This window comes from Mixophyes fleayi, chromosome 1 (genome assembly GCF_038048845.1).
Source record: "Mixophyes fleayi isolate aMixFle1 chromosome 1, aMixFle1.hap1, whole genome shotgun sequence".
Taxonomy (NCBI): domain Eukaryota; kingdom Metazoa; phylum Chordata; class Amphibia; order Anura; family Limnodynastidae; genus Mixophyes; species Mixophyes fleayi.
The window spans coordinates 392,820,951-392,848,879 of record NC_134402.1 but is presented as its reverse complement, the minus strand read 5'-3'; the positions used below and the strand labels follow the sequence as shown (position 1 = coordinate 392,848,879).

Sequence of the window (27,929 nt, the reverse complement as noted above, 5' to 3'; positions counted from 1 at the left end):
AACATGAGTCTGAGGGTATTGTCTTTATGACGTGTATTACTTTTGTGTTTTGCAACTTTTTATTACATTAGTCGAAAAAAGCCTAGAAATGCATTTTATTATAATCAGCCCAGAGGGGCCAGAAAATGTAAGTCTTTTTGTAGGGAGAATAAAGCTGTGCCCCCTCCGGCAAAGTGAAAAAAGCCCCTGCAATTGTGTTGCCTCCACCTCTTTATCACCTTTAAGTAATCTTGTCCCAAAAAATGAAATCTAATTTGTCCACTTCTGTGCAAAAATCCACTCGACTGCTGCAAACTTTTGCACCCATGTATTATACCAAGGTCTTTACCCACAAAATCCAGAGAACCAGGGTCAGTTGCACAAAAGAGCATTTTTAAATGAGCCTTAGTTAGTTAGATACCATTATTCTCAGAATGTATCACTGTAAGTGAGAACTATATGAAATGAACGAGATCCACATTTTTCAATGCGAACCAACTGCACAGTACATTACATTCTATTCTGGATATAAAATATAAAATGACAGTTCTCATTATCTTTTCTTATTCTCTCCATTTAATTATTAAAATAATTATAATTATTACAAATGACCATTTCAAATGGAAAAACTTACTTACATGCACCTGGAATTTATATTTCTGCATTTATGAAAAACAATGACGCACTCCATTGTTTTAGAAATGTCATACACAAAATTCAGAGTATTTATTAGGATTTTTAAAGTGACCAGATTCTATTACAAATAAGTTGGCTATATGAATTTTATTCTTCATATAGAAGAGTACATATGACCCGAATATGCAACATTAGTTTGATAGTTGAGATAGGCACTTTAAAAAAACAACAAAACAGCACATGTATTTTTGTATGATATTAGTTTGCTTTTCATGCTCTTTTAATGCTCTGAATGTCCTGCATAATGCATGAAAAGTCACTATAGATGCACAGATGAAAAGTGTGGACCTCAATGACCTGCAAATAATTACAGTAAGCGCTGACACCCTAGTGTAAAAAGCCAAAATATAAATGCAGAAAGTGATCACAGTTTATTCCAAAGTTTTGGTCATTTTATAAGTGTTAGAATTAACTGACTGGATAATTGTGTTTTAAAGATTGATGAAGTGTTGGAATCACTGTTAGTGTGAAAACAGAATAAATCCCCATTCTTACCATAGTGGATGTCATTTTCTTTGCTTTCATTTATGTGTTTTACTATTCCTGGAGAAACAAATTCAATAACTCCGTGAGGATCGTCGTTTTTTAAAATAGTTATGTTAACTCTCCTGGCTTCTCCCAATGTGCTGGGAAACTCCCCGTGACTGCTGAGGACCACCGAGTACGTCTCGTCCAGCTGTAAACATTACAAGGAGATTTTTATGTATAGTACTAATATTACTATTATAAAATAATGGTGTAAACCTATCTTTTAAATATCATGTGCACTGAATATTGCAGTTAGAAGAATGCAATAAAAACTTTTTAGATAGTGATTTTTCCTGCCTCCCTAAGGCAGGATAAATGTCTCCTATTCACTGTAATTGTCAGCATAATTCAGTGCTGTAAAATAATTTCATTTCCCTCTATTATACCCGGTGCTCTTAAAAATACAATATAATGAAGACGATAGCATCATGGAGTGGAGGAGGTTTCTAGATCACACGGTGTCACTTAGTTATCTAGTCATGGGGGGGGGAATTCTTAATTACTTTTACTTTTATTACGGTAGTTTCAACGCCGGCTTAAAATTACCGTAATAACGGTAATAACTTTAACGCTGCGCTAATTTGAGGGGAATTGAATTCCCGTCTGAATGTGTAGATATTTGTTTCTGATGTCTACTTTTTTGTATTGTTTTAACTTATTAGAAAAATTAGGGATAATGTGCGGCCCTAAATAAGGTTAGAGGGACTCGCAATGCCACCCCCAAAGTGCATCAGGTTGCTACCTCACTGTTGTAAAGTGTAAACTGCAGTTAAATGCAACATAATGACAACAAGCCAGTCTCTTACATTCTCTATACTCTACTAAACCACATGAGTGGTGTGTATACTTAAACAGACAGTTAAAAGATATTCTGATGTTTGAAAACTTTACACCACTAGTCACCACTACGGTGGCCATATTAGGATATTTCTCAACCATGCCAGAGTGAGAAAATATTATATTTTCAATTTGTTTATACACAGTGTTTAAACAATACTTACAGTTCCTCTCTTTTATTCCTGTCTTTTTCTTCAAAATTTACCTCAGCACTTATAAAGAAATAATGTTTTCCTAATGTGAAACATAAAAATACTGAAAGTCACCTCAGAATTCAGTGACTTGTAGAAAGTCTATTATACGCTTATGGAACTCCGGGTGGCTTCTAATATGGTATATTTCACAGGAGGGCATGCATTATCCCGTATATATCACACATAGCATTGGATCACATACATTACTGCAAACACAACAGGCTATAGCTATTTCTAGTCTGCCTTTTCTCACTGTCATAATCTCAAAGCTAATGTGATTGTCCATGCATAGTCAAAATATTGTCATATGGTCTTTTAGATGTAATACATGTTCCCGGTATTGTAAGAGATACTAATAGTGTTGTATGCATCCTCAAATATCTCCTTTCTATACAGCTTTGTCCTGAACAACAAAGACAGTAAAATACACTGCGACTGAAATTCACATGCATCTCACATGTTCCACCAGAAGCCAGTAACAAAAGAGCAGAGAGCTCCAGTCTCAGTTCTGTGCATAGCAAACTGGTGTAATTGGCAAATGATTGGATCTTTATGCTAAATAGGTGTCAAGGGATTTTCACACCATTATCAATCCTCTGTGATCTGAATAGTGGTTCACAGGTTCTTAATAACCACTTAATCATGTATTGCACCCTTTGTAAGACATGGCAGTGTATACAACCTTTCCTTGAGCTCTTTAAGTGCTAGTTGTGGACAAAGTTAACCTTTGCACAAAGCGTTCAGGAAAGAAGTGCAGCCAGTGAGTAAAACTGTCTAATACCTCTGGTATCCCATCCATCCTTGTTAACAATGTAATTACAATCTCCTTTTCACCAGTCTTAAACTCCAGGATCCCAGTGTTTCCATAGAATTCATTGCTGTCCTTTGGTTCTATGATGTAGCGTAGAAACTGCTTAACAAGGATACCTTTGGATCGAGCAATTCTAAGCTCAACAGAATCTCCCTCCTAGGAAAGAGAAAAGTGCAGAATGTGTTTATCTATTACAATTTTGAAGGAAAAAACAGACACCACACATTACCAAGCATAGCTTAAAAGATGTATAAGCTTCTAAAACATGAATAGCTGCAAACAATTGGGTATATAGCACAGCCACTGTTTTGGCACTGATGAGATCTAACAGGAATGAAATAGCTGTATGCAAAGTTGTGCACTCAGCTCTGCATATTTGGCTGTGTCTGTGCTATTAGCCAGTAGTTTTGGATACATAATTGGAAAAAAAAGAGACAAGTAAAGAGAAGTTGTCTCTGCATACAGTTCAATTCACTTTTACTAATATATAGGGCTGTCTGAACGTATGGTCATGCTGGGCAGTTGCATAGGGGCCCCATAGGGTGGTCAGCTGGAAATTGCATTCAGAGTGTTCATGTGCATGACAGTGACCAACTGTGCAGGAGAATGTTCATTTTAAAGACTGAAACCGGTAATGGGGCAGCAGCGTTTGAACTGACTTTCACTCATGTGCATTGAAAATGACATCCAGCAGACCGTTGACTTGAAGCCAATTATAAAGCAATTCTCTGCAAAGAAATTTCGCAAATGTTTGTGTTGAACACTTGATTAATAATAAATAATTCTTAGTAATTTCGTACTTTGCCATCTTCTTCTGTATGATTTACTAACTGAGAACCATTTTCATGTTGAATTTCTTGTTTTTTTAACTTCAAGGCAAATGTTTGTGTGGATTAATCTCTGCTGTACAGCATGTTTTTTTTACTGTTTAAACACTGATTTTGTTGCAGGTACCAATAAATATAAGCTTAATTGTATTGAAAATTTACATTTTTATTCTTGTGAGTGGTTGTGTAGGTAGGGCCCCTGTGCCCTGCTTCGCATAGGGGCCTATAATGCTGTTCAGATGGTCCTACTAATATACTTACTTTTACGCTATAAGGACCTCTGTAAGATGGAGAGAATTCAAACACTCCTCCCGGGTCGTCATTTTCCAGTATAGTTAGTTCACAGCTGGTAAATCCAGACTTCAGGACTTGATTTTCCACACTCACCCTTCAAAATGTTCAAAGTGGATGTAGTTAGCTATATATAAATAAATATATATTGACTGCAAAACAAGTTAGTAACACAGTCACATATTAGGCATAAATGTGCGGTATCACGGTTAATTATTCATTGTCCTTAAAAATGACCTTATATGACAAATAAGATATACAGATGGCAGCATGGTACTCATCTTCCAGGAGGAAGAGCACACTGCTCTCGTACCTCCTCCCTGCGTCACGTGAGATGGTAGCCTGACGTAAAAATTGTCTGCCCGGTCTGCCTTATTCTCTGCTTTAACAAATCAAAGATGAGGTGCCCATCACTGCTATACAAGCATATTTTGTGTAGGGAGAGTTTGCATTATCACAGCTCTGTCCCCTCAGTGCAACAAAGCTGTTTGCATCATCGCACACTGGGGAGCGGACCATGATGATTTGCTTTGCATTGAATCGTGGCATCACAGCAACATCAAGCCCACTATGTTAGAAAGTGACACGGGATCAGAGAAGGTGGTCCAGCCTCCCGGGAGTCTGGGAGGACTCCCCAAAATTTGGAAGTCTCCCAGGCATTCTGGGAAAATAGGCAAATATGGTATAAACACTTCAGTTGCTTTATGCATATTACTCAGTTCAGTAATACCCAGGATTTGCTATATATTGATGTGAAATTTGTGTAACTTACAGTCCCAGCGTGCCCTGTTTGCCAACTATGAATTAATATTTGTCAAAAATGTAAATAAAAAATGGACACTTGCTATTGACCTTGACACAGTTACCAACTGTCACTAATTCCCAGTGACAGCCCCAGGTATTAAACATTTGTCAATGAATATATTAAACCCTGGAAATGTCCATGTATTGTTTAATTTATGACCAACTGCAAAATAAAGTCCATCTATTCCTATCTTCTTGGCTTTATAAGTTAACATAACATTAATTGAAGAAAAGTATTTAAAATGCAAAAATAGACTATTATTACATTCAGTAAACATGGCATGATGGAATCTGTAGTGGGCCAAGGTCCAGAGAGATAGTATTCCATATTCCATATACCTTCATGGATGCATGGGCTCAGCAGGAAAGTGTCTCTGGGAAAAATTGTTAAATGTTGGCACCTATGCCATGAGGATTTATACATGTTATATGTGGAATACACAATGCAGACATGATGATAACTTGGTTCTGTTACATTTTAAATACTAACTTCTACAAATATCAGAGATCATGTGAAATGCGCCCTGCAACTAACTCAAAGGCTGAAATACTAGGTAATTTTTCTATATCAAAACTAGTGACATGGTTAGTTACGAAATGACCACAAAATGTTCAAAAGCTGGACTGTGTGAGAGACACATAGATATGATAAAGCTTGAGCCACAGGTTGTACACACCTGTGCTAGACTTACATTTTATTACAGTTTTATTTCCATATACTGTATGTACAAGTATTTGATTTTTGTGTTTGCTTCGTATTTACAACATTGTACATTTTTGGACCTTATTATTATTATTATTATTAATTTTTATTTATAGGGCGCCACAAAGTATCCGTAGCGCCGTACAAGGACAAACAATGGCACAGTACAAGGTGAAACAGCACAGTACAAGTAACAGTAAGCACTATAACTCTTGGGGCTCAGGCACAGCATGAAAGAGAGGGAGGGAGGGGAAAAGTGAGTATAGGCAGGTAACTATGACCCAAGAGGGTGGGCACGGATGACAGGTTGAGAGTCACTGAGGGGAGCGGAGAGAAGCGAGAGGAGACAGAGGGCAGAGGGACTGAGAGGAGGTGAGCTGAGTAGCTGGAGAGCGCAGTTAAAAGTGATGGAAACAGAAGGTAGGAGAGCCCTGCTCAAAGGAGCGAACAATCTAAAGGGAGGGGAAGACAGACAGACACATGGATGAGACGGAGAGACGGGAGAAACGGAGACGGAGTCGAGGAAGGGGGAGAAGGGAAGAAGGGATGAGAAAGAAAGGTAGCCGACCGGTGGGAGTTTAGGCATGAGACTGGAAGGCTTTAAGGAAAAGGTGGGTTTTTAATGTGCGTTTGAAAGAGGACAGATTAGGGGAAGTTCTGATGGAGCGGGGGAGCTTGTTCCAATGGAGGGGAGTGGCGCGGGAGAAGTCTTGGATACGTGCGTGAGAGGAGGTAATCAGAGGGGAAGAGAGGCGACGATCGTTGGACGATCGCAGTGAGCGGGAGGGAGTGTGAATAGAGATAAGGTTAGAGATGTAGGGAGCAGTGGAGTTGGCGAGGGCCTTGTAAGTCAGAGTGAGGAGCTTGAAAAGGATTCTGTAGGGGAAGGGGAGCCAGTGAAGGGCTTGGTAGAGTGGGGATACAGAGGTGGAACGGCGAGAGAGGAAAATAAGCCTAGCAGCGGCGTTAAGTACAGATCTAAGGGGAGCGAGATGAGAGAGGGGGAGGCCGATAAGGAGAAGGTTGCAGTAGTCCAAGCGGGAGATAATCAGAGAGTGGATGAGAGATTTGGTGGCATCCTGGGAGAGGAAGGGCCGAATGCGGGCAATGTTGCGAAGCTGGAAACGGCAGGATTTGGCGAGAGAGTGAATGTGAGGGGCAAAGGAGAGACCTTGAAGCGACACCCAAGAATGCTTGACCCTGGTAAATTTTGTCTAATAATGTTCATTTCTTAAGTAAACCAAATTTCCAGTACCAGTTATCACATATTTGATAAGGTCATATAATATCATGAAACGCGTCAATGAGAGTATATAGAGGAGGACAGAATAGACCATACACTATGCTGTGCTACACCAGGTTCTAAGCACTTAGGAGTGCACACTGCTACTTTAGTGGAGAATACTTTATTTGCAATTTGTATGGGATTAAAGGTTCCTATTAAAGGGGGTGAAATGGGCACTCACTCACCTCTCCTACAATTTTCCACCAACGTATCTGTGTATTGCTTCATAATACTCTGGATTGGAGAATTAAATGATTCACAAAGACCATCGCAGTTTGATTTCTGTCTTAATATTGTCTATAATATTTTATTCTGGGGCTCATTAGTTCCTAATTTAGACATCTAATTAATGTGATATGCTTATTAATGTGCGGCACTGATTATGACTAAATTACTGATCCTCTCAAATATTTGTTCACTTTTCCTATTATGCATATTAAGCTTTTTTATAGCTCTTTTGTGTATGTATTTTACTAATAAAGTTTTTATATTCAAGTTTTTTCTTTGCATTTGAATTCCGCCTCTCTACGCCACATAGACATGTAATTTGTCTGAGTCTAGTATTGTTTTATGTATTTTATACATTTTTATTTATAAGCATTTGTCCCATGTTCTGTTCATTTTTCTTTTTTGCTGTATTTCCAGGACCACTGTTTTATTCTTTATGGTAGTCATAGCTCACTGTCTGTCACCCACAACAATTAAAACAAATAAAGTAAGTCACTCAGTTCAATATACTGTTGAATACTCCTCAAGATTTTTCAGCCGGTTAACTAAAGACTGATGTGAGCTGGGGCAGGCTGGGGGCAGGGGGGCATCTGCCCCCCGGGCCATTCCCATAGTGGGCTACCTTAGGCTGGGTCATTGGGCCACTTGCATTTTGTTTCCTTTAAAATGACCCTAATAGGCTGCTGGGTCAAGTCTTGTCCCCCCGGCCTAAAATTTGCCAACCCACCCCTGGATGTGAGAGCACAACTGTATTTAAACAACCACAGCAATGAACATACTGTGACATAATGTGATATTTTCAAAACCAAAAATACAGTGGCAGTGATTATTTAAATGTGAGAACAGTCATTTTCTTCTGGACATCTCTAGTTTTTGGTATAATAGCAGCATGAAGATGTATTCACTGTAATCAGATGTATTGCACTTGAATTTAAACAGCAGAACACAACAGTACATGCACATAAGAAACCACAAAGACAGCCATGCTTGGGGGTAATGTATCTCAGATGTTACATTACAAACACTGCAGGTAGTTCTGCATTGAGAAAGAACTCAGAGACTCTTAAAACTTATTCTTCAATCAGTTCACACACATATTGCACTTACCCAAAGTAAACCACAAATCTTTCTGTCTCTACCCTGGCAAAACAGGAAGGGATCAGGGAGGAAGAGTGAGGGAATGAAAGAACACTCTGCCAAAACCTCAATAACACAGCATAAGAATAAAGACACTTTTATTCTTTGAGCATACATAATGTTGCTGACTTTATGGGAGCTCTATTTGTTGGGTGCTGCCCTGTTTACAAAGCCTAGAAAGAGTATTTGTCAGCCCTCTCTAATGAGAGATGACCCTACGACCAAACAGCATGTCAGAACCCATTGAAGACATCCCCTGCCAACCCTGCAGGAGTGCTGCCAAGCTCCAATCCATGGCTGCTGAGTAAACGCTGGTCAGTTTTACTTGGAACCAAAGAAAAGTGTTTGTTTAACCTTCTCATTGTTTATGTATTCATAATGTACATGGTTGGTGTGTTCTCTCCCAAACTATAACAGCACATATATGGAAAAATAGGTTAAGTTTCAACACACTCAACTACTGCAGAGCAACAGTGCATCTTTTACATGAACCTTTCAGGGGCTCATGTTAAGTTGAAGGCAAACTGCGTTCTTGGCATACAATACACTTTTTTTTATACATCTGAGCGTTCGTCCAAATCACTAATTTCGGGCGTAAATGCGCAAAAGTAAAGAAACATATTATACACCAAGAACGCAGTTTGCGTTCAAGTTAATATGAGCCCCTCAGTAACTATAACAGATAAGCACCCAGAACTCTTACTTCTAAGAACTCTTACTTCCAACTATTACTTAAATGGAGCTTGACAAAAAATTCCCAAGAACCATCCTGCCTAGCATTTATGATGCAAACAGTTGGAGCAGGAATTACACAATTATAGATGGGCCTTCAACACCCAGTTGCAACAAATGTATAACAGTTATGTCATCTTTTTTGTTTTTTTCACATTCTGACATTATTATTGTTTGCACTGCATTTGAAAACAATGCACCTTAGATAGTGTTTAGACATGTTCCTCAGAGAATCAGGTTACAGTTGGGTCTTCTTGTTACTATGCTTTTTAGTGAGGATAAAAAAAATATTATATACAGTTATTTCTCTGTTTAATTTTTTTTTATATATATATATATAAAGTATTGGCACCCTTGCAGTTTTTTTTTCTAATAATGCAACATTTACTCTAGAAAATTGTTGAAATTAAAAATATTTTTGTATTTGCATATGAAGGTATCTCTTTATTTTGTAGTGCAAAAAAAAAAAAGACAAAAAGCAGCAACATTTGCCAAGTGAATGCTTATTCCACACATAATTCTTTAAATGGGCTAAACACAATTATTTGGAACTGAAATCACCTGTGATGAGTAGCAGGTGCCTGCAATATAAAAATTACTTGTTAAATGAAAAAATAATAGGATTCCTCCTGTTTGGTTTCACTTTGTGCCGTTTGCACTGCAATACGAATGGATAAAAGAAGCCACAGAATTGTCTGAGGAGGTCACACAGAAGATTGTATCCAACCATGGACAATCTCAAGGCCGCAAATCAAACTCCAGAGACCTTGATGTTCCCGTTTCCGCTGTACATAATGTTATTGGGAAGTTTAAGGCCCATGGCACTGCAGCAATCTCCTTTGATGTTGCTGCAAGAGAAAAATTGATTGAAGATTGCAGCACAGGATTGTTCGAATGGTGGAAAAAGCACCTCGATCAACCGCCAAACAGGTTCAAGCTGACCTTCAGACACAACAGTTTGGAACTGAAAACATCCATCGCCAACTCAATGAAAATGGGTTATATGGTAAGAAGCCCAGGAGGGCCCCACTGCGGAGAGAGAGAGACATGAGAAAATCTGACTGGGGTTTGCCAAACACACCTGAACAAGCCGAAATTATTTCTGGGAGAATGCCCTATGGACAGATGAGACCAAATGAGAGCTTTTTGGTACAGAAAGCAAAATTAAGCTTTCAAAGAAAAGAACACCTTCCCTACCTTCAAACATAAAGGAAGTACAGTGATGGGGTCACTGTGCTGCATCTGGCACTGGGTGCCTTGAATGTGTGCATGACATTAAGAAATCTGGAGATTACCAGGTCATTTGAAGGCACAATGTTGAACCCAGTGTCAGAAAGCTGGGTCTCAGTTGAAGGTCATCGGTCTTCCAGCAGGACAATGATTCCAAACACACTTCAAAAAGCACCGTGGAAAGGTTTAAGACAGCAATGAGTGCAGATCTATATCCCATAGAACACCCTTGTTGAGATTTGAAAACAGTATTTGGGTAAAGGCATTCTTCAGATCTGGGGGAACTGGAGCAGTTTGTACAAGAAGAGTGGACCAAACTGCCAGTAGAGAGGTGCAGAAAGATAATCCATAGCTATAGGAAGCAGTTGATTGCATTTATTTTGTCCAAAGACTGTGCTAACAAATATTAAGTCTAGAGTGTTGATAATGTTGTAAATGTCATTTCTTTCCATTTTCTGATTTAATGGATATACAGTATTAAATTCAGTGTGAAAAACAAAGGTTCTGTAATATTAATAGAGAAAAAACTGTAGACACTAAATAATTTTGATAATTTTACAGTTATATTTAGAGGAATTTGTGAGTGACTTGAAAAAAATGCAAGAATGGCAACATTTTTGGCCATGAATATATATTACAAGAATGTGCTCACGGGTCTTATACTGTTAAAAAGTGTATGTCTTACAATAACAGCTAATAATATTGTTAGGTATTATGGGGGCCAAAAAAAATCTGGACTAAAATGATTTCTAAAATTCTGAGCTCCTTCCCAATTTCATCATTTATCATAATCTCATCAATTTTGGTAGGTATAATCCCAATTGGTAAACCAGCCTTCAGCCAGCAGGACACAACAGTCCATTTTACTGTCCAGAGAACCAATATTAAGGTTATGTGAAATTGGGTTTGTCGTGAACATAGGGAACTTACAGTTATTTATAAGGGATGAATCATAACTGCAGCGTAAATATCTTATATCAATTGAATCCATTGATCAGTTTGCTTCTAAAGTGTAAAATGTGAGGACAGAAAGTCTGATGTAAATGTATTGGATGGCTTTGCACATTCCAGTGTAAAAAGATAGGCGTGTCACCTATGGCAGCTTCAAAGGGCTCCTGCTGTGTGATATATCCTGACACAAGTTAGTTTTTGGACTCCTGAATAGACTTTGTGGGGCCAATCACAGCTGGACATCCTTGCAGCCCAAGGCAGCATTTTGAAGGCTTATACAGGTATATAGAAAAATGAGCTTCAAAAGGAAAATGTCTTCATAGTTCATATTTTGGGAAATCCGGGTGTGACGCCATACTGAGGAGCAGAAATCATACCAGGGTTGTGAATGACAGGTACGGGTGGTATCCGGGAACAGCTAAAATCACATATCTTTGGAAAAGATATTGTCAAAATTTCATCATGTTTGGTATCAAAAGATGGACAGCGTCATAGGGGATTTATTAATAATTAAATTGGATCAATGTGACGCTCTACAGAAAAGTTATATCACATAGTAGAATTGGTTAGTAAATCAGGCAACATGCAAATGGTGATTGAAATAAATGTCACAGGCCACAACCCCCTGGGGGTAGAAAGAGGTGTGGAGGTGTCTTTAAAAGGCTGAGACCAGGTATAGCAAATTTTCAGACTTTGGGAAATCAATTCACATTGATAAGCTGTCCATCTTCCTTGCCAATTTCCCATGGCACAGAGTATGCAAATCACGTAAGTGACACTCTAAAGGTAACCCCTTTTAATTTAAACTGTTTTGCTTGTTATGTCAATCTAATAATTGTTTATTCATTATTTTTTATATCTGTATGCCCTGTATTTTTGTATATTAAATCTATAATTTAATATATTGCGTCCTTGATACTCTAATGAATCCAATAGCTCGGCCAAGTTAACCCTTTGAATGCCAGTGTGTGATTTGTTAATACATTTGATTAACAAGTTGTGAGTGCTTGCATTTACATCTATGTAACAGTCTGGAGGTGCGAAGAGTTAACCCGTTATTCGCTGGTGTGGGTCTTGCTAGTCTGTGAGCAGCTAGAAGCCTTGTGTGCCAGTGTGGGACAGTATATTGGGGTCCTACAGCCTGTTTACAATAGGTGGTGGCAAACTTGAAGTGTGTGAGGTGTGAGCGCTGTTTGGGGGCGATTTAGTAGGTCTATAACCTGTGTGATAGGTAAAGAGAGACTGCGGGCTGGAATCGTGTGACCTCATACAGCAAATCACCCAAAAGTCCCGGCAGCTGGGAGCGTGTTCGTGACAGGGTTAATCTGCTAAATTTTATGATTCAAAAGTACTGATAGGAGACATCTACTCCCAGAACACCTTCCGTATCAGACATTTGCAATCAGAACAAATGTACCTGTAAAATCAATCCCAGCAAATATGACTCTAAAATCAATCTGCTGAGCAGCCTTGGAAGCAGCAGGGGGTAGTGTCTAGATGGAACCTGTGGATTATTTTAGAAGTCATACCAGCATGCCAATGCTTTCCATTATGTTTCTTCTTTACTAGTGCATAGAAAAACATTATTATATGCCGGGTATAAATTATTCCATGTGTATGACAACTTCTCCAACCCTAAATCTTTCTCCCATGAAGACGTGTAACTTATAGGCCTCTGAGAACATAGATTTAAGAAAAGTGAATATAATCAAGAGATTTGGTCTCTTGGAGAAGATCTCTATCTGTTCACAAAAATGATGCCAGAATGACCATCAGATGGATAAAGAATGAAATGTTTTCTTTGTTAATATCTGAAGGACTCCATAAGAGAGCATTTTGGAGTAACTGAAACGATTTCATCAACCATATTGTCCAGAGATCATCCACGACCAAAACACCTTGGTACTAACATATCTTAAAGCCAGCAGGTGGAAAACTGTACAATCAGACTAAATGATTATTGGAGATGATAAAATATTGTTATTTCAGTAATGTAGTGTGCCACCATTATCACACAATTCTTGAGTGCAGTGTGCATGTACTATCAAACTAAGCAGGAAAATCCTTGGGTATGTGGCATTCCATTTTAATTGGATGTGATCTCATTATTTATTATCAGATCTCATAAAACTTAAAAAAAACGGTATTGCATGTTGTGAAAACTATAAAATCGTTATATCATTTTATAGGAAAAGATCATAAAGTTTGTGGGTTGCATCACAACAATGGTCATTTGTTGATTTACAAACACATCGTTCAGTAAATAATCATTCATGGTGTATGATTGCAATTTTGCTATTAGCAACATATGTGCTACAGTGCAAAAGTACAGCATCCCATACCAACCAATAAGCTTTGGTAAGTCTTTTATGGAATTTAAAGTAGTCTCATTGGTTATTATTGCACATTGCCCTTTGCTAGCAAATAACAACATCAGATGACATGTGATCTACTAAAAATTTAAGCAAATTGTACATTGAGTTCTTGGGCCCGAGTCATAAAGGAAAGTAAGGCAAAAAGGAGTAAATGTTCTTCGGGACAAACCATGTTACAATGCAAGGGGTGCAAATTAGTTTATTATGTTGCACATAACATACTGGGTGTTTTTTTCATCTAGCTCACAAATACTTGACAGCTTTATTTTTACAATGAAATTTAAAGTTGATCTAGGACATGCACTATCCTAATTATAAATCTGTCCCCACATTTTAAATGTACCTCCCCCTCCAATGCAACATGGTTTTTCCCAGGTGCAAAGTTACTTCTTTTTTATGCTTTGCTCTCCTTAATTATCAGGCGTTTAGCCTCTACTGAGGCCCGGACAAAGGATATGGAAGTGGCTAACCTACCTCAGCACTGAAAGTGGAAAAGAAAAAAACAGCCTTTTCTATTTCCTTATCTGGCCAATAAATTCAAACAGGACAGCATTGGATTATTACATTATCTTGTAAATTCTTGGTTTAACCATTGTTACTCTAGCTAATGCACAGACATATAGACAATTTATATCATACAATGTGATCAACATATAATACTTATATGATGCATATAGTTGTTTAGAATGAATAACAATATACAAAAAACAGCATACCTGTCCAAAGATATAATCACAGTTTCATTAACTTCAGGTATGTCATCTGCTTTAATGGTTATATTTATCGCTGTTTCACTTTGTCCAGATAAAAATTTCACAGAACCATTGAAGGGGCTTAAATCACTAACAGTGATTGCGTTCTGATTGATGCCATATGGCTTTAGGCTCCAATAGACAACTGCGTCACCACCAGTTCCGTCACGATGCAGTGCGATAGATACCTGAAAGTAACACAAACTATGAGCAAAATAGGAAAATAGAAGAAAAAAAGAAGTCTATATTACATAGAAGGGCATGGGAATCATATAAGTAGAAAAAGACACACAAAAAGGTTTTTCTTATAATAACATTGGCCACCCACAGTGGTGGAGAAAACAATAAGACATTTGATCTCACTTAGCGCTACAACTTTTTAATTTTAATATAACCCTTTCCATATTTACAAAAACTTAAATGTCTATCTACCACTAAATACTATCTCAATAACAATAACTGTACAATAATTGTACATGTAGGAATATGATTTTAACATTTCTTTTCTTTCACTTATTTACAATACAATTTTGCTTACCACCTCAGAGGAGACGTTCTCTGGCTCTGATACAATGATTGGCAGATTACTTGTAAAACCAATTTCTCCATTAGCTATGTCAGGGGTAACTTTCAATGAAATATTCTGGAGAGGTCCGAGCCTTGGACTTATTGGTGGCACTAAGGGGACGGGTCTCAGCAATTCAACGGATTCAAGCTAAAAGATTAATAACAGTAAGTATAAATGATGGACATTAAAATACAGAATACTCAACAAGACAAATACAATGTAAAGTGTATATAGTAGATAGTAGGACAGAAATCATTATACTAAGTCACACATCCAAACAGGGCAGTGATGTCAAGGTTTTTGAAAGTGCCAGAAAATGAGTGTTATCGAAAAACACATTTATATAATACAAAGCTTGAGCACAATCTAAAGTTATATTAGACAGAACAGGTAGTGTGGTTACTCAAAGGTTTTTTTTATGACTTTAACTAACAGTTTTGTATGCCCTTCTGTATTTACTAAATATATTGCTTTTGTTTTCTGGTTTGCCTCTATGCTTCCAGCCTTGCATTTACATAATCAGGAAAGATGTATGTCTGTTCATTGTTCATGCATACCACACAAAGTTACTCCCAGAAGACAACTGTGATGTATTTAAGAACAGTGATAATAAAATAAACAACTGTGCCTCATGATTACAGATGAACAAAACTTTCAAGATTTCCGTGAGTTGCTGGTTTACACTTTAATATGGAGACTGTGGAGAATGTGGGCCCGTCTGCCACAGTGAAAACCAGCCTCAGGCTGGTTCACCTAGGGAGGGAAAGTGCTGGGGTTCTATTTGACACCCCTGGGCTTTGGTGGCCAGAATCATTAATAAGACTGGGACCCTTGTAGTGTCAACTTTGCCACCCCCCCCCCTAGCCATAATACCAAAAGTGTAAAATAAAATGAACACACATAAAAAGTTACATACTTTACTTGAAAAACTGACTCTCTAAAAAATAACAGCAGTGGGTCCAGGAAGATTTGCAGCACTGTCAGCATAGGTCTGGTAGCTTCAGGGAGGAGGCACACTGTTTTTTTTGGGAGCCACGCTTATAGAGGCAAACTGCCCTGTGCTGAATAGCCTGAGGTTGGTTTTCGTTATAGGAGAGAGACCACTCATTTGTTGTCCCACTGTTATACTGTACACTAGCCCAGGCTGTCTAATGTCGGGGCTAACTGAGGACTTGCAAGGGGTATTTAGGCTATTTACAAGCGGGTGAAATAAGTATTGAACTTCAACATTTTTCTCAGTAAATATATATTTAATGTGGCTATTGTAATTAAATTTACACCAAATGTCAGCAACAACCCTTATGATCCACACATGCAAAGAAATAAAACCATAGATGTCCATAAATTAAGTTTTGTGTAATAATGTGAAATGACACAGGGAAAAAGTATTGAACACATGAAGAAAGGGAGGTGCAAGAAGGCATGGAAAGCCAAGATACCAGCTGAAATCTATCAGTAATTAAAAAGCAATCCTGCCGGCTGGTTCAGCCACAACTGATGGCCTATAAAAAGGTGCCTCATTATGAAGGTGTCGCACAAGAAACATCTCATGATGGGTAAAAGCAAAGAGCTCTCTCAAGACTTTTACTACCTTATTGTTGCAACACATAGTGATGGCATTGGTTACAGAAGGATCTCAAAACTGCTGAATGTTCCAGTGAGCACTGTTAGGGCCACAATCCGGAAGTGGAGAGAACGTCATTTCACCATAAACTGGCCACGACTATGTGCACCTCACAGAATTTCTAACAGAGGAGTGAAAAAAAATTATCAGAAGAGTAGTCCAAGAACCAAGGACCACTTGTGGAGAGCTTCAGAAAGACCTGGAATTAGCAGGTACAATTGTTTCAAAGAAAACAATAAGTAATGCACTCAACCACCATGGCCTGTATGCACGCTCACCATGCAAGACTCCTTTGCTGAAGAAAAAACATGTTGAACCTCATTTAAAGTTTGCTGCACAACATTTGGAGAAGCCTGTGTATTACTGGGAGAATATAGTGTGGTCAGATGAGAGCAAAATTGAACTTTTTGGATGCCATAATACACACCATGTTCGGAGGATAAATTGCTCATCACCCCAAAAACACCATACCAACAGTGAAGTTTGGAGGTGGGAACATCATGGTGCGGGGCTCTTCATCTGCACATGGTACTGGCATACTGCATATGATTGAAGGAAGGATGAATGAAAGAATGTACTGAGACATTCTTGATAAAATCTGTTGCCATCTACCAGGATGCTGAAGATGAAACGAGGGTGGACATTTCAGCAAGATAATGATCCCAAACACACAGCCAAGGACACTCTCAATTGGTTTCAGAGAAAGAAAATAAAGCTGCTAGAATGGCCGAGCTAATCACCTGACTTGAATCCAATTGAAAATCTATGGAAAGAACTAAAGATCAGAGTTCATAGAAGAAGCCCACGGAACCTTCAAGATTTGAAGACAATTTGCGTAAAAGAATGGGGTAAAATCACACCTGAAAAATGCATGCGACTAGTTTGTCCATACAGGAGGCATTTTGAAGCTGTCATTACCAACAAAGGCTTTTGTACAAAGTATTAAATAAATTTCAGGAACTTTGCGCAATACTTTTTCCCTGTGTCATTTCACATTATTACGCAAAACTTAATTTATGGACATCTATGGTTTGATTTCTTTGCATGTGTGGATTGCAAGGGTTGTTGCTGACATTTGGTGTAAATTGCATTTCAATAGCCACATTATATATATATATATATATATATATATATATATATATATACTGAGAAAAATGTTGATGTTCAATACTTATTTCACCCGCTGTATTTATGGCACTAAGCATCTAAGCATGCAGCAAAAGCAGAACTACAAGATTGTACAGACATAACTTCACAACTCTGCAAAATTGCTTGTTCAGCCACACAACTTGATTTGCCTGAAAGTTTGCAGCTATATTGCTTTTCAAATCACAGAAGGCAATCAGAAAGAGAAAGAAATGTACTTTGTAAAAGTTGCACGAGGACATGTAAATGTTAGTCAATTAAGTTAACTAAAGGTGAAAACGCTGTTTCATATAATTCTATCTTTCTTGTGTAAAGTTATAAAAAACATATAAACACACATAGAAATATATATAAAAAGAAAACCCCAAATATGTCTCCAAGGGCTACTAGATCACAATTGATGGATTCTGTGTGGACCAGTTTTACACACTTGTTGGATACTTATAGTGGCTAACAGAGTCAGATTAACTATTAGGTAACTCAGTACCACCCACCCAGGGTACTAATTTTAGGTATTTTGAAAAATAGAGGTGGTGGTGTGGGGAAGAGGGGGGGGGGGGGCACCTGTATGCTGCCTCGGGCCCCATGGGGTCTTAATCTGGATCTAGTGAGTAAAGTGTCTGACAACAGGATGGCTATTACTGCCTCTCAGTAACCAGTGATAGATAGCTCAGTTATCATGAGTATTTAGTATTACTGAAGATAACATAATGGATGTCTCAACTGTGCGTTGACAATCTGCGTTTCCTAAATGTTACTATAAAAGTAAATGTCTTATAACATCTGAACAACAGGGCAACAGTTTAAAAATTAAGCAAACAATTGACAATAATGCTAATAGGGCCAATCTACAGAACTAGTTGTGAAATAAGCATACTGTACATTACTGGCCCTATCAAACTTGTGTAGTACCTGTCAGTGAAAAGATTTCATCTTATGAAAATTACTTAAATTTCTAAAAATATTAACAAATTGCAATTTTTTAAAACGAGGTAGTAAATATAATTTGCACAAAAATAACCAATAAATGCTGTTGCGTGTTGTAACTTAAGTGCTTAGCACAGCTTAGTAAATATGATCCACTGTAATTTCAATAAAGCTTTTAAAGGATTTTGAATGAATAGTGTAGAATGAATAGTGGCTCATTCTACATTCTCTTCAATGTGCAATATACAAATATATTGGAAGCTTTTCCAAACCTGTTGTTCTAAGTCATGTAGTACAACAAAAGTTGGGCTTTGCTTGTTAACAATTTCCCTCCTTTTTCCTGTACACTGATCTGTTGGCTCCTTTGTTCAAGAACGAGAGTATTGTGAAAAAGAAAAAGTCTAATATAAGTTGAAGGTCATAGGTTAGTTTTCCTTACAAGTAAAAATAAGGCCTTTCTGGGATGGCAGCCAGCCACATACAACAATCTCCGAGACCCACAAAAGTCAACAAGTTGTTCCGCAAATGTGATTCTTTTACATAAGTGAAAATGACTTTTAGAAATTGCTTTATGTATTCGGTTTTCTGTTCTGCTTGTACACTGTTGTATTTCTTATCAAAATAAAGCTAAGATTAACATATAAACTATGGTTGTACCCCGACTGGGACTGTTGCCTCACAGAATAGTCACTAATTCAGTAACAAAGTGTAAACGATCAAAGTTGTATAGAAATATTCTGTGGAGCTTAGAGGGATAATGCATTCTGCATGTGTCCCATTATTTTGTACATTCTGCATGTGTCCCGTTATTTTGTACATATTAGAAGTGGCAACGCTTTTGCTATTTGAATACTGCACCATGAGAAAGTTTAATAAACAGCACTTAGTGTCCTTCTGACGGGGCACATAGGCTTGTTCATCAGTTTCACAACATACCAGAGATACTGGATTAGAGCCCCTAGCATTAGGTTGGAGATATTTTATTGTTTTCCCTTCACCTTTACCACACAACCAACTGGTAGTGGTTTATTATTCCTGTTGTGTGTTAGTAGCCAGGAAGCTTATGTATTGTGCTTAAGGTGTTGGCCCACAATGAGTCATTTGTGGCTGATGGATATCTCCTTTTGCCACAACTAATAGATGTGCATAAAGTTGATCTAATAGCTGTATACACGCCAGCTTATTCAGATCAAATTCACAGATGACCTGTTGGTGCTGGAATGTATGGAGAGCAAGGGCTAGATTTAAGAATTGAGTTTGGTGCTGGCTTTAAACCGCCACATTTTCTAGAGGGTGGTTTGAGGCTGCGATTCAAAATGTCTGGCGATGTGTGGCGGATTGATAAAGCTATACCGCCGGTGGTTTAGTTAATATCGCCATCAAAACAGCCATTCAAAAGACAGGACAGGATGGTTTTAATACCTGGTTCTGAATGGCTTGAGAGTTCCATTATAGAGGACAATTTATTTTTCCATTATAATAAGGGAACAAAATTATTAAATTATTATATTATTTGGGCACTATGTAATGCCAAATTGTGCGATATAAATAATTATATCCACCATTAACATTGAATTAATATTATTATATGCTCACATTTCCCCCATAATATAATACAATAATAGTGTCCCCCTTAAAAAAATCCCCCTTAAGTTAATTATAAATTAATTTTGTCCCTTAGTCAATAAATAATGAGTGCCCCAATAATTTAAATGTCAATGGTGCTTCTTCTTTTGTTCTGAATGGCAACATATCTCAAACAGCAGCAGTTTGAGCAATCTCGCCACTCACAACCATGTCTTTTATTTTGGCCATTTGGATGGCGGTTTTGCGGCAGTTCTGCAAACCCCATGTGGGAATTATACATATATGTATATATTTAGAAATTAATCCTCTTACAATTCAATCAGTTTCATTGTAATTTAATGGCACTGTACCTGTACAAGAAAATGAGCCCCATTTTGAAGAAATGCATAATTCCTTATTGGTAGTTTTACTGTAATAAGCGTATTAGTTTCTACAAAAATAACACTGTTCTTTGATGAAACATTGAGAACTCCATCTTTTGCTTTCATGGGATCCACAGGTCCAGCTGGGATATACATTGCATTATAAATCAATTTCACGTCTCCTTTGGTTCCACCTTGCCTCACAAAACTCAAGGTCAAACATCGACCTTCAGGACTGCTCTCAATTTTCTGCTCTTCCATAGCATGAAATTGAATCAAACCATATACATCATCACTGTCTTGAATGTAGAAGACAAGCTGCAACATAAATATTGTATGATCAGAGCAATTACTATACATGTGGTAGAAAATCCTGTTAACAGAATTTCATTCTACATTAAGCTGCTTTTTAATGCCTTACTCACTAAATTATCACTGTTTCTGGTGGTATAAAAACAGGAGCACTATATTTTATTGTAATGAACCTCACAACTTTTCATTAACTTTGATCAGTGTTATTGCTAGCTTCCCAAAACAACGCAGACCCAGCCCAACAGCCATGCTCCCTACACTTATAAAGGAAAATTCTGTTTTTCCCACACAAAACAGTTTAAATGTGTTAAAGAATTTATTATACATCACTAATAATAATACATTAATTACATTTAAATGAAAATGACTTATTTTAAAATTAACTAAGGTCACTGTACTTGAATTTTGGACCCCTGGACACCGGGTGCCATTGTAACGGGGAAGAAAGTTAACAGTGATTCATGCTGTGTGTGTTTGGAACTGTGCACTTTTTTGGCTAAGATAAGCAACTCAAGAATATACTGTCTGAAATGTCATTTCCCCTTAGAGAAATTCATGTTATTGTTTATTGCAGGAATATTAGAGATAAGAATAATAATTATTATTGGCTAAGTACTGAACTTCTCACTGAATCATTAGTAATGATTGGTCATCTTTTGTCGCAGTGTCTGGCGTGACATGCCTATGGGGTATGGAAGCTCCTTTGTTCATCTTATGTCACAGTGTCTGGCGTGACATGCCTATGGGGTATGGAAGCACCTTTGTTCATCTTATGTCACAGTGTCTGGCGTGACATGCCTATAAGGTATGGAAGCACCTTTGTTCATCTTATGTCACAGTGTCTGGCGTGACATGCCTATGGGGTATGGAAGCTCCTTTGTTCATCTTATGTCACAGTGTCTGGCGTGACATGCCTATAAGGCATGGAAGCTCCTTTGTTCATCTTTTGTCGCAGTGTCTGGCGTGACATGCCTATGGGGTATGGAAGCTCCTTTGTTCATCTTATGTCGCAGTGTCTGGCGTGACATGCCTATAAGGTATGGAAGCTCCTTTGTTCATCTTTTGTCGCAGTGTCTGGTGTGACATGCCTATAAGGTATGGATGCTCTTTGTTTCTTCTTTTGTCGCAGTGTCTGGCGTGACATGCCTATGGGGTATGGAAGCTCCTTTGTTCATCTTATGTCGCAGTGTCTGGCGTGACATGTCTATAAGGTATGGCAGCTCCTTTGTTCATCTTTTGTCGCAGTGTCTGGTGTGACATGCCTATAAGGTATGGAAGCTCCTTTGTTCATCTTTTGTCGCAGTGTCTGGCGTGACATGCCTATGGGGTATGGAAGCTCCTTTGTTCATCTTTTGTTGCAGTGTCTGGCGTGACATGCCTATAAGGTATGGCAGCTCCTTTGTTCATCTTTTGTCGCAGTGTCTGGTGTGACATGCCTATAAGGTATGGAAGCTCCTTTGTTCATCTTATGTCGCAGTGTCTGGCGTGACATGCCTATAAGGTATGGCAGCTCCTTTGTTCATCTTATGTCACAGTGTCTGGCGTGACATGCCTATAAGGTATGGCAGCACCTTTGTTCATCTTATGTCACAGTGTCTGGCGTGACATGCCTATAAGGCATGGAAGCTCCTTTGTTCATCTTTTGTCGCAGTGTCTGGCGTGACATGCCTATAAGGTATGGAAGCTCCTTTGTTCATCTTTTGTCGCAGTGTCTGGCGTGACATGCCTATGGGGTATGGAAGCTCCTTTGTTCATCTTATGTCGCAGTGTCTGGCGTGACATGCCTATAAGGTATGGAAGCTCCTTTGTTCATCTTTTGTCGCAGTGTCTGGTGTGACATGCCTATAAGGTATGGATGCTCTTTGTTCATCTTTTGTCGCAGTGTCTGGCGTGACATGCCTATGGGGTATGGAAGCTCCTTTGTTCATCTTATGTCGCAGTGTCTGGCGTGACATGCCTATAAGGTATGGCAGCTCCTTTGTTCATCTTTTGTCGCAGTGTCTGGTGTGACATGCCTATAAGGTATGGAAGCTCCTTTGTTCATCTTTTGTCGCAGTGTCTGGCGTGACATGCCTATGGGGTATGGAAGCTCCTTTGTTCATCTTTTGTTGCAGTGTCTGGCGTGACATGCCTATAAGGTATGGCAGCTCCTTTGTTCATCTTTTGTCGCAGTGTCTGGTGTGACATGCCTATAAGGTATGGAAGCTCCTTTGTTCATCTTATGTCGCAGTGTCTGGCGTGACATGCCTATAAGGTATGGCAGCTCCTTTGTTCATCTTATGTCACAGTGTCTGGCGTGACATGCCTATAAGGTATGGAAGCTCCTTTGTTCATCTTTTGTCGCAGTGTCTGGCGTGACATGCCTATGGGGTATGGAAGCTCCTTTGTTCATCTTATGTCGCAGTGTCTGGCGTGACATGCCTATAAGGTATGGAAGCACCATTGTTCATCTTATGTCACAGTGTCTGGCGTGACATGCCTATGGGGTATGGAAGCTCCTTTGTTCATCTTTTGTCGCAGTGTCTGGCGTGACATGCCTATGGGGTATGGAAGCTCCTTTGTTCATCTTATGTCGCAGTGTCTGGCGTGACATGCCTATAAGGTATGGAAGCTCCTTTGTTCATCTTTGGTGGCAGTGTCTGGCGTGACATGCCTATAAGGTATGGAAGCTCCTTTGTTCATCTTTTGTCGCAGTGTCTGGCGTGACATGCCTATGGGGTATGGAAGCTCCTTTGTTCACCTTATGTCACAGTGTCTGGCGTGACATGCCTATGGGGTATGGAAGCTCCTTTGTTCATCTTTTGTCGCAGTGTCTGGCGTGACATGCCTATAAGGTATGGAAGCTCCTTTGTTCATCTTATGTCACAGTGTCTGGCGTGACATGCCTATAAGGTATGGAAGCTCCTTTGTTCATCTTATGTCGCAGTGTCTGGCGTGACATGCCTATAAGGTATGGAAGTTCCTTTGTTCATCTTTGGTTCGCAGTGTCTGGCGTGACATGCCTATAAGGTATGGAAGCTCCTTTGTTCATCTTATGTCACAGTGTCTGGCGTGACATGCCTATAAGGTTTGGAAGCTCCTTTGTTCAATGAACTTCACAGTGGACACCTTGTGTTGCCCGATTGAAAGACAACTGGTCTTCGTTCTGCAGGAGATCTCGCATCGTGATAGGAATTTCCCAGCCTTTGATACTACTATTGCTGCATGCTTAATTTAAACCCAAAGCTAAGAGAAACATTTATTATACTGTATATAATCAAATTCATTATCTAATCTCTCTGATATACAATACACAAAGAAATTTTTTTTTCCAAACACAGACCTCTGCTGGAGAGCCAACCTCTGCCCCACCTTTGGCAGTTTGTGCCAAGATCTGTATCAGATATGCTTCAGCTTCTTCAGGCACATCATCTTTTATAACGGTAAAGGGAACTGCTGCCATCATCTGCCCCTGGGAAAACTGAAGCACTCCGGAGTCTGGGAAGAGATCAGCAGTGACGAGGGAGCGATCGCTGCTGTTGCGCGTAATGACCCAGCTCACTGAAACATTTCCGTGGGTCCCTCCATTTCTCACTACTGTTATTCCTTCATATCTATTACAGAAAGACAAAAGATGAAGTCAATCAAAATAAGAGTTTGTTCATGCAGATTTTCTTGGATTTTCATGTGTTCTTAACAATTGGTCTATACAATTATTGATGGTATCAAAATGTGTGCTGCAAGCAAAATTAACACATCACAATATGTCATAATAAAACTTTACAAACAACTTGATCATTTCACTTTCCTGTGCTGAGAGGAAGACAACAGCAACATTCCCTAGAACCAGCTGTCAATGTAAACATCATTCCTGATACTGTAAAATCATTTGGACAAATTCCCTGGATGATTACAATTATGCTATTTGCTCAAGGAATAGTCTATAAAAGTGATGGGCGGGGTGTAAATCATTTTCTGGGAGCTCCGGCGAAAATACTCTCGTTACTCTTCACTGGCAACCTCACGCTCCAGGTGAATGGAGGAAATGCGATGTGCATGCCGCCTAACGTCCGACTTCACTGGACCGCATAGGTCAGGTAGGCTAATGCCATCCTGAGATGAGATCTCAGACTGCGGTAACCAATGAAAAGAAGGTTAACACAGGATAAATCTCTGATTTCTCTTGCGTTAACCCTTTGATGCATTAACAGCAGGGGGTAAATGTATGAATGTCCGATTTCTGCAAGTCGCCGGAAACCGGCGACTTTGCAGTGAAAATTTAAAGGGGCGATGGCTTGTAAAGGCAAGCTTGCCATTACAAGCCATCGCCCCTTTAAATTTTCACTGCAAAGTCGCCGATTTCCGGCAACTTGCAGAAATCGGACATTCATACATTTACCCCCAGATCTAGGATAGCCATTCTCTGAAGAAAACAGAAGAATAAATAACACAATCAGTGCAAAAATGTGAAAAACATTCTTTAGATACATTAGTGAAAGGAAAAAAACTAAGAGAGGAATAGTAAGGCTAAAAAGTGAATAGTGGACATGTAAGGAGATAAAGAGATTTTAGTCTGCTTAATAAATAATACATATTTACATACAGATCTATTTCCGAATCTTACCCTGATACTTTATCCTCATCGATAATGACGGTCTGTGCAAGAATGGCACTGTTAATTGACAAAACTCCATAGGGTTTATCATTAGGTTCAATGATAACTTGGACAATATTCGGATGTTGTAAAACAGCATCACCTTGTAGTGCATCTTCCAGCAATACAATCTGAAAGGACTCTGCTATTTCTGGGATTTCATCGTCAATGATTTTAAACTTCAGAGCAATCTCCTGTACTTTGGGAGGGAAGACAATTGTATTATTTGGCTGCAGGTCTAAGAAGTCATTACTTAGCTGAGCACTGGATGTTGAGTTCCCAATGACAATTCTATATTTGATTGAGACCTCAGAGTCATCAGAACCAACAACTGTATCAGTAAGAGACCTTCCTCGGATCACCAGAATAATTATCACACCCTCCGTCTCAGGCACCATGTAAGTGCTCTGGCTGAAGCGCACAGGGCTGTCATTTTTCTTAATATTTATCTGTAAAGTGCTTCTTGTGGCATTGATCTCTGCACCTCCAAAGACATTTGTAAGTCTCAAAGTAAAGTTTTCATCATTTTCAGGTATCTTAAAATAAATCATGAAAAAACAACAATTAGTTGATACGTTCTGTAGTATCTTATGCATTTAGAGATTTAAATAAAGTACAAATACTTCAATTCTGAAAGGCGAGAAACAAGTCTAAGATGTGATTGACAGCTAATAACATCAATAGTCAAAAGTACATCCTGTCTACTTTAACTGCTTGCTGAAATATTTAGGTAAGGTAACTATGGAGATGTTAAGGGTTAAGTATAAATACAATCAGCATTGAATGATATGTTTAGGAGATGGAAACAAAATAGGGTGAGCTTTATATTTATATGTATTAAATGCTACTAAAGTCAATGTAAAGTTACCATTTTCTAGTTACATTCAGCACTAAGGGGTATAGAAAAAGGATTACTCCTGGTGGTAGCATTGTTAAGGAGGTAAGATTCACTGGCGATGGATTCACTCTGCATTTGCAACAATAACAGATTAAAATCAATAAAAACTGCATAAAATGATTGTAAGCAGCGGGCTCATGCATGCGCACATCTGCAGACTGGACGTCAACTCTTCCAGCTCCGGACCAGCTTCTCTCAGATGCACCTGTGATATTATTTTGTTAAACTGCAGCAATACCAGAATATTTTATTGGTTCACTAAGCGGTGATAAAAAAAAAATAATCCCCACTACTACATGGTGTAGTGAGTATGTACCTCATGAATATTAATCAGGCAGAAATGACACAGGTTCCTAGCATATTGATTGGCTGCATACTGGTTCTGCCTGCAAAACAGATGGCTCTGCTGTGTGCAGTTAACTGGTCCACTTTAAGATAGACAAGCATTAACACAAGAATGCAGCCTAGAATGCAATGTATATGTATTAGTGAGAAGAGTAGTATAAGAGCATAGAGTTCTCAATGGCACATTTACATGCTGTATTGAGCTGTGCATTCTATTTAAGCTTACCTGTCACCTGTATAAAATGATATATGCATACCTGCCTACTTTCAGCAAGTGTAGTCCGGGAGAGGGGCGTGACTATAGGGCAGGAGGAGGCGGGGCGTCATTTTTGCCCCGCCTCCCGTGACAAGAATGTCGTTTTGTCGCAAGGGGCGGGGCCAAAATGACTTGACTCACCGCGAATCGCATCATTTAGGCTAGGCAGTTGCGGGATCCGGGAGACTCGCCTGCTCCCCCGGGAGTCTCCCAGACATTCTGGGAGAGTTGGCAAGTATGGGTATATGTAATAACATATTGCCACATGCACAAATGTGCCGCATCTTATAATAGACCCATCTTATAATAGACCCATGCTATTTGTTATGGAAACGTGTCAGTTAGCATCTGGGTGCTGTGAGTTACTGCACATTGCATCATGTTATCAGGTAATGCCTCACATCCCTTAGTGATGTCACCAGATCCTCGCCTGCATTCATATGAATAGTGCAACACACAACATGACTTCCTCCACTTCCTCTATCATCCTCTCATGACAATCTAGATTTTATTGTTGTCTTTATCTGCATGGATTCCAATCCAGTTGGCTCCTCTTACCTGATCATCTAATACTGTCAAGTTGTAAACCAGGATGGACCTGCCAGTTGTAAAGGTGATGTTTCCTTTAGCTGGAATTAGATCTTCTTCAGGTGGATTTGGACCTCCATCTACCTGCAAAATTGTATCAGGGTATAACAAAAATGTCAGTACTTTCTATCTAGCGTGTTTCAGTTTTAAAAAGAAAACTAACCTCAAAAATGTTCTTTGCTTGACTGTGCAGAGTACAAGGGAATGAATATGGCAGACATAGGAGGCTATTTAAACACTAGGATAGCTCAAACATCCAGAGAAAACAGATTTTTTTCTCCAGAGATTGGCTATTGCGGGACTTTACTGAATATATGAAGGGG

At 38.8% G+C, this 27,929-nt stretch overlaps 1 protein-coding gene across 1 annotated transcript in view; it reads right to left on the bottom strand.

The window, feature by feature from the left end:
• ADGRV1 (adhesion G protein-coupled receptor V1) overlaps positions 1-27,929 on the bottom strand; it is a 397,132-nt gene that overhangs the window by 314,702 nt on the left and 54,501 nt on the right. The window contains exons 6-14 of the mRNA XM_075212995.1: positions 27,577-27,690; positions 25,490-26,055; positions 24,209-24,479; positions 20,563-20,892; positions 14,899-15,075; positions 14,325-14,548; positions 4,134-4,260; positions 3,016-3,201; positions 1,171-1,351 (exon numbers count right to left, since the gene is read on the bottom strand). Coding sequence (XP_075069096.1) covers positions 1,171-1,351; positions 3,016-3,201; positions 4,134-4,260; positions 14,325-14,548; positions 14,899-15,075; positions 20,563-20,892; positions 24,209-24,479; positions 25,490-26,055; positions 27,577-27,690 — 2,176 coding nt within the window. The remainder of the gene's footprint in view (positions 1-1,170; positions 1,352-3,015; positions 3,202-4,133; positions 4,261-14,324; positions 14,549-14,898; positions 15,076-20,562; positions 20,893-24,208; positions 24,480-25,489; positions 26,056-27,576; positions 27,691-27,929) is intronic.